General features: G+C 46.6%; 2 protein-coding genes across 4 annotated transcripts in view; one reads left to right on the top strand and one right to left on the bottom strand.

Moving 5' to 3' along the window:
• LOC130107107 (dedicator of cytokinesis protein 3-like) overlaps positions 1–5,413 on the top strand; it is a 59,210-nt gene extending 53,797 nt beyond the window's left edge. Inside the window, exons 49-54 of the mRNA XM_056273521.1 lie at positions 1,201–1,282; positions 1,652–1,767; positions 2,375–2,459; positions 2,755–2,877; positions 4,482–4,564; positions 4,799–5,413. Coding sequence (XP_056129496.1) covers positions 1,201–1,282; positions 1,652–1,767; positions 2,375–2,459; positions 2,755–2,877; positions 4,482–4,564; positions 4,799–5,413 — 1,104 coding nt within the window. The remainder of the gene's footprint in view (positions 1–1,200; positions 1,283–1,651; positions 1,768–2,374; positions 2,460–2,754; positions 2,878–4,481; positions 4,565–4,798) is intronic.
• Positions 5,414–10,204: 4,791 nt separating this feature from the next.
• The window catches only part of LOC130106758 (poly(rC)-binding protein 3-like), a 41,938-nt gene continuing 38,121 nt past the window's right edge, over positions 10,205–14,021 (bottom strand). For 2 of the 3 annotated variants that reach the window (XM_056272999.1, XM_056273000.1), the window contains exons 13-14: positions 11,558–11,727; positions 10,205–11,185 (exon numbers count right to left, since the gene is read on the bottom strand). In XM_056272999.1, coding sequence (XP_056128974.1) covers positions 10,840–11,185; positions 11,558–11,727 — 516 coding nt within the window. In that variant the 3' untranslated portion in view covers positions 10,205–10,839. The remainder of the gene's footprint in view (positions 11,186–11,557; positions 11,728–14,021) is intronic. The other variant, XM_056273001.1, reaches the window with a different exon arrangement.

Raw genomic sequence — 14,021 nt, 5'->3', positions numbered from 1 at the left:
GAATGACTAGGAATAGGTTTACAACAATGCCGTCCTAAGGTAATCACACAGCACAGCCGAATGCAGGTTTCAAAATAAGGCTCACTAAGTGAGCTAGGCAACTTCACACAGAAATTTAAAAGCTATCACATAATACACTAATACACTTGACAAACTGACTCCAACATAATCGCACCACAGTGATGCAATACACGTTATGCAGACAGCCTATCAAATAAACTCATCCACGAAATATACACCAACACAATCACAACAGATAATACTGCTCAGTGCACAGATGGCATAATCAAATGATTATTACCTTTAGAAGTTCTTCTTTGTTGACTTCTCCTGTGCAAACTCTGTGATCAAGTCCTCAAAATCCAGCTGTGCATTGCTGCAACTGATGGGAGATGCTTCCAGGCTATCGTTACTGTTAGCTAGCTCAACATCTTCCAGCTACTCATTAGTGGGACATTTTTTATTGTGGCTGGTTCTTTCGCTTCCTTTTCCTTTCTTTTCTGTCTTTTGGCAGCCCCGCTGGGCTTTTGGTTAACGCCGTCCATTTTCTGCTGCTTGACAATTTTTTCCCCCACACACTTCTCACTGATACAACCTAACTGATAGTGGGTCAGGTAAAAACTGATGCCACTGTTTTTAACCTTGACCTGGTTTAAGAAAAGCTGATCTGGAATCTGCGCAATGTAAGTCACCTGCTCTCTGTGCCCACCCACCTTGACTGTTAGCCAAGCTGTACAGTGTATTGCCACTTGCTCATCAGTCACCACTCGCCCAGCCATCTCACCAATAAAACAACCGATCACGAGACTTAATTTTCTTGGAAACAACTTTTATTTCATTCTGATTGGATAATTATCAAGATCAAGAGAATGAGTCAAGCTTTGTGTCATATTTCTGTGGAGCCAGACACACAAAAAAAAAAGCATAATTTTTTTCCCTCCTCCCATTGCAGAGGGCCCTTTTGCACTCAGGGACCCCTGGGCATGTGCCCAAATTGCCCATATGGTAGATCCGGTGGCGGATATATCAGATAATGCAAACAATAAATGTGCAATAAATGTGTCCAGATGAACTGATTCAACTGTCTGTGATTTGCTCACCTGGATTATTGAGCATGCATCAAGACAATAAATGTGCATACTTCAAATGTGCCTATAAATCCTTGCTGTTGCTATTCTCATTGTGTATTTTGTTTTGCAGCCAAGCCCCTCTTCCTCCAGTCTGAGCTCCATTCGTTCTAACTCGTCCCAGATCATCAACTCTGCTCCCTCGAGTGCCAGAGGTGAGTAATACAGTAATAAGATCAGATAGTTATTGCCGAGGTGGAAACGGAGTTATCATGTTGACCGAGGGTCATGCTGGTCTGCCCAAGGTTTGTTTGAAGCTCAACTGAATGGCAAATTATAGAGAATATTCCTAATAGATGTCTCACATATAATTCACACATACCTCATATAAGTTATTAAGATAACACTAAAAAAATACGTATTTGTAACTGCAACTCAGCTGAGGTAAAATTTCATCACATTGCCCTTGTCTTGAGAAAGAGGGGTGATATGAAATTGCGGCGATATTCTGGCACTTATAACACGGGCGTTGACCTTAAGAGACGTTAGGAATATAACACCCACCATATTCCCTCTGTGTCCAGGTTCTCCATCTTTGCCCGACAAGGCCAAACACAACCGAGAGGTGATGATACTGCTGCCGCCTCATCGTGAGAGGGCCAACAACTCCATGTACTACACAATGGCTGAGAATGGACAGGTACCGGATAGACGGATAGGGCAAATATTACAAAAACGCGTCACATGACAAATGTAGTGGGATTCTCCACAACTCAGTGATCATCAGTTAAAATGATTGTGTTTTGGGCGTCCGGGTGGCGTGGTGGTCTATTCCGTTGCCTACCAACACAGGGATTGCCGGTCCGAATCCATGTGTTGCCTCCGGCTTGGTCGGGCATCCCTACAGACACAATTGGCTGTGTCTGCGGGTGGGAAGACGGATGTGGGTATGCGTCCTGGTCACATACCCCGGGCCTCCTCTAGTCAGTCGGGGCGCCTGTTTGGGGGGGAGGGGGAACTGGGGGGAATAGCGTGATCCTCCCATGTGCTAAGTCCCCCTGGTGAAACTCATCACTGTCAGGTGAAAAGTGGTGGCTGGCGACTCCACATGTATCGGGGGAGGCATGTGGTAGTCTGCAGCCCTCCCCGGATCGGCAGAGGGGGTGGAGCGGTGACCGGAACAGCTCGGAAGTGTGGGGTAATTGGCCGGATACAACTGGGGAGAAAAAGGGGGGGAAATCAAAAAATAAAGGAAAAAAAAAACCAAAAGATGGTCTTTTAACTTGCTTGATTTCTGTTGTGCACAGAACAACCACATGCAGCGTGCCTTACTACAACAAGTTAGCCCCTGTAAGCCGTGTGCTGATCCTCACATGACCCTACCAGAGAAAGGTGAGACATAGCCGGGGTAAATTATGATACATACACGAGGCTTGGCGTTTTCGGTTTTTATTTTTCAAAGCCATCCAGCGTGCCGAATTTCGCCACAAGAGGGCACTGTTACATAACCTCACATGAACAGGAACAACTTTTGGATCTGTGGAAACATAAAATCCGGGTGAAAATCAGTTTAAAAATCTGGGTATTTTTCGGTGAAAATCGGTAAAAACCAAAAACGCTGAGCCTTGTACATACGTGATGCCCACAATGTGAGTTAACATGGGTTTATGCCGTTTGTCCCTCCCAGTGTTTCCCAATGCCCCAAGCAGCTGGAGTCTGGACGGGGAGAACAGAGAGACGGTGCCCTACATCCCTGGATCTACAGGAGGGGTCGTCATGCCGCCAGTCCCACCCAGGTCCTTCCCACCTGGTACCATCTCCTTTCATTTCTTAACCACCTATTGTATGTGTATGTGTATGTGTATGTGTGGCACTTTGAGCAACTGAGATCTTTAAGTCGACTTAAAACTGCTACAAGGAGTTTTTCACTATCAGTCTCAGTATAATCCTGATGCCAGTATATGACCGACAAAAGCAAAGGAGACCATTAGCGAGAAAATTAGATATTAGCATATGATGGTTGTGTCCAGGTCAGATTCCCCACAAAATATGATGAAAGGATTTATGGCACACAAACAGGATACAGAGCCACAATTACAGATCGCATTACCTTATCGCTGTGTGTCATGCAAACCCCTGTTTTTCCAAAACACTACTTAATCTCTTACTCTCCTCTTAAAAACACAGCCCGCCCCACCGGAAGGTGATTGTAGATCTCTGCGACAAGGAGCGATGTTTATGCGAAATGAAGCCATTCTTCCATAAAACATTCCCACTTTTGTTTACGGGGTTTGTGCAAAGTCAACACAAATGCCAAACTCCTTGCGGCAGCTTTAGGTATTTTCCAACAAGTGAGTTAATCAAATCAGTGGTTCTCAATCAGGTCCTCAGAGACCCACGGTACTACTTTCATTACAGTCACCTGTTATTCCACTAATTACAGCCTCCAATCAGGGAGGTTTTGCCAAAAACGATTTCCTAGAGGAAGATGCACCTCTCTGCATCTCGGTTGCGGTTCTAAAAGATAGACAGGAGCGTTTCTGTCCCAGGGGAACGTCTCTGGTTTTGCACATGGAACAAGAGGTGAATGTCATTAACCACCTGCTTGAATAGGAAGCCAGCAGTACTGATGGTACCTGAGGACCTGATTTTGAGAGCCATCAGGATCGCCATCATCTCCAAATTTGATATATGAGTATGAGTATAGGTGGCACGGTGGCACAGTGGTTAGCGCAGCAAGAAGGTCCTGGGTTCGAACCCCGGGGTAGTCCAACCTTGGGGAGTCATCCCGGGTCATCCTCTGTGCGGAGTTTGCATGTTCTCCCCGTGTCTGTGTGGGTTTCCTCTGGGTGCTCCGGTTTCCTCCCACATTCCAAAGACATGTAGGTCAGGTGAATCGGCCATACTAAATTGTCCCTAGGTGTGAATGCGTCGGCCCTGTGATGGACTGGCGGCCTGTCCAGGGTCTCTCCCCACCTGCCGCCCAATGACTGCTGGGATAGGCTCCAGCATCCTGCGACCCTGACTGGGATAAGCGGCTTGGATAATGGATGGATGGCGTATGAGTGGGCGGCCCAGTGATTAGCACTGTTGCCTCACAGCAAGAAGGTCCTGGGTTTGAACCCCGGGCCGTCCCAGGTCCTTTCTGTGTGGAGTTTGCATGTTCTCCCCGTGTCTGCGTGGGTTTCCTCTGGGTGCTCTGGTTTCCCCCCACCATCAGAAAGACATGCATGTTAGGGTTAATACTCCTGCTTGTGCCCCTGAGCACGGCAATGGAAAGAAGAACTGGAGTTGGTCCCCGGGCGCTGCAGCTGCCCACTGCTCCTATACAGTAGCATGGGTTAAATGCAGAAGACAAATGATGAAATAAATTGGCTTTCTTCTCTTTCTTCTTCTTCTGGTGTCTTTTTATAGGGCACTTCCTGATGCACTTTGATGCATTTCATCACCAGAACAATGACCCGCCTCCTGCCCTGCCTGTCCGTTCTCTCAGAAAGGTACTAGTCTGGGATCAGCGGATCAGACAAGTGCTACCTTAGCACTCTGGTTTTCCTATAAAGTGCCTTGACACAAGTACACCCATTTTGGCAACTCTTGTTCTCATCTCTCTCTCTCTCTCTCTCTCTCTCTCTCTCTCTCTCTCTCTCTCTCTCTCTCTCTCTCTCTCTCTCCTCTCTCTCTCTCTCTCTCTCTCTCTCTCTCTCTCTCTCTCTCTCTTTCTTGCTCTTTAGTCTCCCCTGCACCCGATCCCTGGCTCCCCAACCAGTCCACAGTCTGCTCTGGGTGGGAGTAACTCCACTCTGTCTGGTAGTGCCAGCAGTGGGGTTTCCTCTTTGAGCGAGAGTAACTTCGGAGGCCAGTACCCAGACACCGGCCCGATCAGAAATGATGCCCTGGAGCCGCTACCCAGTCACCTGTGGTCACCTCCTGATGAGTATCTGGCCTCTCCATATCTGCACATCCACTACAGCGGACCTGAACTCGACTCTGTGGACCCGGTCCGCCCGTTCCACTACCGCAGCCCCGCCTCACACCCACACCCACACACTCACCCCCACCAGCACGCTCACCCCCATCCTGCGCTGGACAACCACACCCATGCTCCGCCGCCTCACCACCATGCCCCCGTTCACGGGCCCCACCACATCCCCTACCGCAGGCCCCAGCCCCCCACCGTACCACCCAAGCCCTACCTAAGAGAGGGCTGCATCCCGGAGGAGGACCTACCACCCCAGCCCATCCCTCTGCCCCGGAGGATCTTCCACTCCCCCCACAGCCACAGGGAGGATCAGGTGAAGCACGCCTGGGAGCAGTGCATCAGCGAGGAGCATGAGGAGACACAGTGATGCAGCGAGGACGAGTTCCAGGCTATGTTTCAGTTAGAGCTTTCCCCCTCCTTGTCTCCTTCCCTGTGTTTGCACTGAGTTAAAAGGAGCAGCGGTAGAGAGAAACTCGCGTAAAGCAGCGGAGGGTGTTGCTCTGTTTGCCTATCTTACTTTCTGTGCTCACGCAGGTGCGGATGGAGGGAAGGAGAGAAGGAGAAAATCTCAAAGCAACTCCGAGGCAGCGCTACTGTCACTGTGCTTCAACACGGCTTCTTCGATATTAATAAGGGAATTCATTCTGTCGGACAATAAGGCGGATAACAATAACTTTGTCCAAAAATTGATATTAGTTGTACGCAATTGTGCAACTGGTCTGTGAGCATGTTTTTTTTTTCATTATAAGACAACAGTTTTGTGAAATATGATGACCATGATCATAAACAGCATAATCACAGATCCAGTATAGATGCCAAACTTATTTCATTTTGCTTCCTCACTCACAACATAGTTTCACAACGACAGAAGGTAAGAGTCATGATCAGCATCTTCAGTGCTTTACAAGCTGATCAATTATTTTGATAAATTTGCTACATCCTGTCCTCGAAAGGCTATGTCCACCCTGTTTGTTGTTTTTTTTCCCCTCCAAAACACTGTTAAGTGCTTTTTAATAGTGAATCATATCAAATGACACACTCTTAATATGTGTTGCTGGTGGGCTGTCATAGACGGCGGGTGTCTGTTGCACCCCTCCTTTAAAGGCCTGCATCTCAAGGGACATGAACTCCAGTCGGTGACGATTCCCCGTCCATACCGTCCGTATGGAAACCCACGTGAATGTATTCAAACGAGATGTTCTGTTCGTTATCACACGAGTTGCAATTCCCCTTTTTATGTTTTAAGTGCTTCTTTTTTTTAAGTTGAGTCTGTGTTGGAGTCTCCTTGTCTCTCTCTCTCTCTCTCTCTCTCTCTCTCTGTGACGAAGGTTATCTCTGGAGAGGAACGAGAGCGTTCCACAGACGGGACAGGATTGCGGCGTGTCAACTAAGGACGATGACAGAAAGGCTATGCGATAGTCGGGTCAAAACTCGGTGGATTCGCCCCTTTGTTGTGAGGCGAGACGGGATGGAACGAGGACTCTCTTGCCTCCGCTACACCTTAACCGCCCCCTGGACCCTGAAAACCACATCACTACCAACCACTCTCTCTCTCTCTCTCTCTCTCTCTCTCTCTCTCTCTCTCTCTCTCTCTCTCTCTCTCTCTCTCTCTCTCTCTCTCTCTCTCTCTCTCTCTCTCTCTCTCTCTCGCTCTCTCTCTCTCGCCCTTTCTGGATGTCAGACAATGTCGAGCAATGAGGACTGAACACAGACAGCCACGTTGCCAATGCTTATCCCTAGTGACGCAGCCCACCACCCCCACACCCCCCCACCCCCAATCCAGTGAGGGGCAAATCTCTGCCCACTCAGACGGCGTCGGAATCGCCTACCTGCCTTAAGTGCACTCAAATGCAGTATGACCTGACCTCTCATCCGGACACCTCAGCTAACTGTGGGAAGCTCATGGAATGACAGCGGTTCTCCTTTTTCGTTCCGTTCTCTATATACGCTCCCCGAAGGAATGAGATATTTACCTTGTGATGTTTTCTCGTATGGTTTTGTCTCGCTTTGGTTTTCAGATTGTTGTTTGGTTTGTAGCGCTCTATTTCATATTCTGCCTGCAGCTCTTCTCAACCATGTTCTGTTGTTTTTTTGGTTTTTTTGTTTTTTTGGGTGGGGGGGGTTGCACAATGTGTTTTCAAAAAAGCGCTAAAAGCTAGGACTGAATAAGAGGCTTACTGCCCGCGTGAGTCGAAAGAACATCGCTGTTTACGAGTCCTGTTAAGTCAGCTGAGGTCTGAAAGGTTAGTTAATATTTTATCAAACACTTGCTTTCCTAGTTTTTTAATTTTTCTTTTTTTTCTTTTTTTTTCTTTGCAGGTGGGTGGTTTGTGTTATTGTATATGAGGTTGTCAGCAAACTAGACAACATCTATTTTTGTATGTGAAATCATTAGTTGTGCAAACATAATTCAAAAACCGTACCAAGACAGAAGGCACAGGGTACTACTGCATGGGCTATACTTTCTATAGATATAAACCAGAGGGTGCAGTGGGTATGTGGGTACCTGCTGTGAGCTTGGTTGTAGTAAAGATAGATGGTGAGTCGGAGAGATACTCAGATAAATATAGGTACAATAGAATTTTACAATGTAAATTCTGTTATTGTACATACAGCAGTATTGTGAAATATTTTTGAGAATTATTGCAGACCCTCTAAGGAGTTTATTGTTGTTTTGTGTATATACATGTACTCCAGATATCGATGTAATTGATAAATATCTATAATCAATGTTTGAAAAAGGACAAATCCATTAGACTGTGGCTGTCTGCACCGTTCTTGACTTCAAGTCTTCTCATATAAATACTTTATACATTTTTCAATGTGCTTTCTTGTACATATGGTGTTAGCATGAACAAACAGTGTTTGGATGTAAAAGTGGTTTTCCTACTCCCATAACTGCTGTGGTATGGATTTCATTAACAATGCCAAACATTAAAGACAATCTTTTACCAGCTCTTTATCTGCACCTTCTTTCCTCTCCCTGCACCGCTCGAGTTGACAGCAGGGGGCGCCATCTCTTAGTAAAACCAAGGCGGAGGCATTGGCCCTCATTCTCAGTAGGGGAGGACAATGTTTTTCTGCCTATCTTAGCGTCCCTGGTGTGTGTGTATACATTGCTTGTGAGTGTATTAGCTTGCAGGGAATTTGCATGTGTGTGTGTATGTGAGTTTTCACACAACCCATAGGTCCACAACAGGCACTGGGAGAAAAAAAAAACGACAAAGTGACAAGCGTGTCAAATCTAGTGACAGCTACAACCCTTGCCAGCACTTGCTTCTCTCACACTGAAATTTGAAATTCAGATGCAGCGTGTCTGTTTTTGTGCAATGCTGCCGAACTTTGACTGAATGGTTTGAAAACCACAGCGCGGGAGCTGCGTGTCGGGCATTAACCGATAAGTGCAAAGAGCGATGTTTGCAAAATCTAGCAGCTAAGTCTCTATGTTGCATTAAAACAAACATCTTCCTAGACAATACTTTGGGGGTGTGAAGAGCAAATTTAGTAAATCTAGCTTTTAAATATCGGCCTTTGTTGTAGTTGTCAGGTGTAATGCAATGTATGGCCTGCAGGTGGCACAAGTGACTGACAGAGGCGCAGTGAACCCTGAAGCCTCTTGACAACAGACAACGGGAGCTGGTTAGCAGTTCTCTCATATTGGTCAAGACAACATGCAAGGGAAATTTTGATTTAGGGCTTTTTTATATACTATGTCATGTCCAGATTAACTCCTGCTGTTGTGTTATTGTGTGGCTAAACAGCTCTTTCATTTTTCATCAACTTCCCCCTGATTCTGTCATTTGAATGCCTTCGTTGTTGTGTAAGTTTACACAGCTGTAGTGAGCAAGTACGGTATGTTTGCAACTAAGAGGGTGGAGAAAGGAAAGGCAGAAAGGAAAGCAAAAGATGCCAGAAGTGGACAGCCCACAGAGAGCACGGAAATTTTATGACCTTTTTGAGTCAATGCTCGGTGAGCAGAACCAGGCAGGAGATAGGAAGATGAGAGAGAGAGAGAATACAATTACAGAGAAAGAGAGCGAGAGCGAGACATAATAGAATTAGATGGACAGAAAACAGACAGACAGATAGATAGATAGATAGATAGATAGATAGATAGATAGATAGATAGATAGATAGATAGATAGATAGATAGATAATTTCAATAAAGGCCTTTTCCTATTGCTGGATTGGAAAAATGGGAAAATTAAACACCCATCCCGTGTCTTGCTACAGACACTCAGTGGACCTCAGCTGAACAACACTGGGGGCCAGCGATGAAGTTGTGGGCAAGGCAAGGATAATGCGTCTGCTCGCCTCTGAAAATGAATGCCTGTGGTAACAATGAGGACTCTGCACCCACAACACCCGGAGTGTTTGTGGTGCAGTAAAAAAAAAAAAAAAAAAAATGAGATGAAAGGATCCTTTCTCTGCCTCCAGAGGATGATGGTGATGATGATGATGATGATGATGCCGTTGTGCATTCTGATTGCAGTTGCTCGGGTTTCGTCTCACAGCATCACTGTGGAGCGTCTCTGTCCCTCCTCCATCATGTCCAACAGCAGCCCATCACTTGTGCATGCAGGCAGGCAGAGCTCTTCTGCTCCGCTGGGGTTGCTCTGCCTCACACTGCAGTTATTGTTTTGGGGACAAGAGCACAATAATGTGAGAGGCATCGCTCATAACAAGCTGACACATACAAAGAAACTTGATTCACTTTCTGTAACGTCTTTTTGCATGAGTATCTATCTGTGTGTTGTTAAATTAGATTCCTCCTGGCTTTGGTTTGAGATGCTGTGGATGTGTTTGTTGCTTAGATGTCAGTGTTATGGAGAATATATATATAGAATTAGCAGCTGATGAGTGCGTGATGTACGAAACAAGCTTGTACTGCTATGTATTAAAAGTTTTTTCCTGCATCTGTATTAATATATATATATAATCCAGTGAGTAATGTAAATTCTTTATGAGACAGTACAAGCCTGTTTCATGCCATAAGCAATCATCAGCTGTCAGTAATGCTTTATTGACAGCTATACACACACACATACACACTAACATATATATATATTTATATATATATATCCATATATATGCTAGAAAGCTCTCAAAATAAAGGCAGAAAAAAGGTAAAAATCTGGGAGCCAAACACTGTCAGGAAACAAAGGTTTTTAATAAACAAAACAAAAAATTACTAATAAATAAAGATAAAACAAGTTGCACGTTTCAAACAAAATCCAACCGGCCAGATATAACACAGAACAGTACATTACAGTACTAGAGCACAAAGAAATTATTAAAAAAAAAAATCCCCTCCCTCTTCCCCAAAAAACATTTACAAATTTTCTTAAAAATTTCAAGAAGCAAACATAGACATTGTATAAAAGCATCATACAGTAGAGCATCTGTCATCCGAGTATAATTTACAAATTATCTGAAGGATAAATACTTTCGGCTGATCTCTAACTTGAGAGACACATGTAAAACCACTGCTTTCCTGGTAGCATGTGTCTCTCAGGTGAGGTTCCAGCCCTTTATTAGTGATCATTAACAGTGATGAGGTGGAGGTGAAAGCAGTCCATCAATTCATGGGAAACTCACAAATAACCTATACGGGTGAATAACTTAGAATAACTATTGTCCAAATCTTCATTGGTCTCGTCTGTGTTGGTGCATCGTACAGTAGTCAAGAGAATCTCTGGCAGCGGATATGGCTACATCAGGCATTTGGAGGAAGAACACCGAACAGCTGTCCTTCGTCTTACTCTCCAGACACGTGGAGATGCAGAGGCTACATCAGTAGGGAGCAAACTTTTGTCTCTCGGGTTTTTTGATGCAGTTGGCCGAGGAGATTTTGGTAGTATAGGCGGCCAGTGCGGTGTGAGAGGGAGCTGCAGTGACGGCCACAGCCGGCGTGGGGCTGGAGAGAGTCAGGAAGGGGACGGACTTCATCCCCAGCAAGCCGGAGAGGGGCATGGCACCATATGGGGTGCCCAGGACATGGGCTGGGGCGAGGGTACCAATGGCTGCCAGGGTGGGCGCGGGGGAGGTGGCCGGGGAGGCTGGCTGGGTGAAGGCCATGTTGAGGTCAACCGGAGTGGCCATGGAGGTCGCCTGGGCTGTGGATTTGGCTGTCTCTAAACTATGAGGGCAGCGAGAGCAGGCGGGGTTGGAGAGACAGAGGCAGAGACAGGGGAGAAATTTGAGATTAGAGGATTATAAATACGGCCACAACCTCGGGTGAAGTTTACAGAAAATATCAAAAGGTGTTCAAGCGAGGCAGAGCAGATACCCCGTTTCAACGGGATTACAGAAAGCTTACGAGACATCGCCATGTTGTGCTTTACAACCAAGCCATTATTAACCCTCGTGAGGGCAATAACCAGCAGCACCATAATAGACCTCATTATCACTTTTCACTATGTACAGTGATCTGTGACCCTTTTAAAGAAATCCATTTCCCCAAGCCTGCGCTTGTGGTGATTGGACAGCCCAGATCAGCCGGCGGCCTTACCAAGAGGTGATGAGGTATTGAGCCAAGTTGATGCTGACCGGCGTGCCCATGATGGTAACATGGCGGTCACTTGTGCCGTCCAGCTGGCTGCCAATTTTGATCTGCGCTCCTGACACCTGCCTGATCTCATTGATCTTCGTGCCCTGACGGCCGATGATCGAGCCGATCAGCTGCGGAGATGTGAGGAAAGACACAAAGGAGGATGGATGGAAAGATAAATAAACGGGGGGGGGGGGTTAGATTGTTTGATGAGGACCGTTGACATGCAGAACAAAGAAAACGTTCAACTGATCACTTTTTGTTTGAAGCCGTTATCAGAAGCCGTAACGCTGATGCAACGGTGACGGCGGTGAAAAGCCAACGAAGAACAGAGAGCAGAACGAAAACCCGAGCGCGGCCCTGCTGATCTGATTTAACACCCTACGCGCTATATACGAAACGCAGGCCACTCGAAATATCGCAATCACGTTTTTCTTAAGTGGCTCGGTCATCCATCACCACGTGTGTCAAGGTCACCCCCTCCCCCCCAGAGCCCCCCCCCCCCCCGGTAAAAGAGACAAGAGATGGTGCATTTGCCTCTCATTAATCCGAGTGGCTAAAAGGTTATCGATTTCTCGGAGTCGTGGTGACTTCCAAAAAAACAAATCACTTCCCAAACACAAGCCGGCGAGGTGAAGCTTCCTGCTAATGGAAAACGTAACGGGAAAATAATTCAAAAAAACACATGACACACATCCCCACCCGCACCCATCCGCCGAAAGCAGTTGAGAAGACACGCTGACGTGAGTTTTACGGCACAAGTTATCACTTTTGCTCCATTTCGACTGCCCGACTTGGACCGGAGCCTACTGTGGGGGGTAGGGTGGGGGGGAATATATGTTTAACAGCACCGGGCGTAGGGTGATCATCACACTCTGGGAGACCAGAGTACAGACCGTATCGGCCCAAGTGCAGGGTGTCGGGCCACGGTGACACAGGTTATGATGGCTATATAGTGAGTGGGCCAGAGAGGGGTGAAGTGCTTCCAGTACGTGTGTACCGGCAGTTCAACACTGTGACGCATAGATGGAAAAACACACGTGTGTGTGCACACCCACACACACTCTCTCGCTTTCTCTCTCTCTCACATACACACACACACACCTCATGCTTCTGTCCTTCTCCCTACATTTCACATTCCTTTCCTGAGAAGTAAGCGGCCCGTTCCACAATGTCCGATTCGTCACACGGCGACCAGTTCGGTCTGCCCGGCTATTATTGGCACAGCAGATTATTCAGGGGAGAAGGCGCAGAACAACCTGAAGAGCAACTCTCCAGACAATGACCACTACAGACCTCAAGATCCGAGCGTCTGTTCTCCCACTGGGACCAAAGAACCTCCGCTGGACCCCGGCCTTTTTAGACCAGCTGTCAGTAGATACCAGCTGTCATCAGCACACTTACTATAGACTGGTAACCCTCAGGCTGCAAACATTCCTGTGTGAACAATGACTTCCAGCTAAAAAAAAAAAAAAAGCAGCTGCCTACACATTAGTTGGTGCAGGGATAAATAAAAGGCAGATCAGAAGTGGTTGGGATTCTTACTGGTTATTGGTCCCAAATAGTACACGCAAATGACAATTACGCAGAACGCTGCTACCCATCTTAAACTCTAAGCGGCCTATATATTGTTTGACTTCCTGCTGAGGCAGTCATTTGAAAGGACACGGGAAGAGGGATCGAGTGGTGGGAGGGTCACTGTTTTTCTTCGGGCTAAATCCTCCTTGTGCAGAAGTGCGGTATACTTGCTGACTGCGCGTGAGCCTCTCCTGAATGCCTCCGTGTAAATGCGTGCGTGCATATTGCAGGGCAAATCTCTCCCTCGGTGTACGTGAGCACAGAGTCGAGTTGTGTGCGGTCAGAGTGTGCCAGGCTTGGAGGGGAAGAGCAGGCTGAGGCTCAGTCATGGCAGTAAGTCCACCCTGGAACAATGGCTGCAGCTCACAGCTGTCCCTGTCACGTACGGCGCCGCGCACAGCCAGCACGCTGCCATTCCTCTGATGCAGTGTAAGGCTTGGCATGTGTCCGTTTACTTGGAAAACACACACACACAAAAAACAAACCTACAAGTATTCTAGCGATGTCGTTGAAGGCTTGCGGCCTTGGCTGCTATATGGTAAAACCTTGTTTTTTGAAACTTCAGACTGGTAGGCACACCAGATGGCCACGATAAGAGGAAAAAAAGCAGCAAAGATTTACTTCATCTATTATGGATAGCTGGTGAAATTTCATTGCTGATACTTCTTAAAAATGTTTGAACTGCAAATCGGTAATGCGGCGCTTTCCAGAGTTTGCGGAGCACATTTCCATTAATGAGCTTTGACTTTGATTTCCAATGCATTGCAGTCTTCTGGAAATGTCATTACGTAGGGCCTCGGTATTTCAAGGGGTTTGGATAAACAGGTTTTCCTTCATATACTGTCTA

This window comes from Lampris incognitus, chromosome 2, assembly GCF_029633865.1.
Source record: "Lampris incognitus isolate fLamInc1 chromosome 2, fLamInc1.hap2, whole genome shotgun sequence".
In the NCBI taxonomy this organism is placed as follows: domain Eukaryota; kingdom Metazoa; phylum Chordata; class Actinopteri; order Lampriformes; family Lampridae; genus Lampris; species Lampris incognitus.
This window is presented reverse-complemented; position numbering and strand designations above follow the sequence as displayed.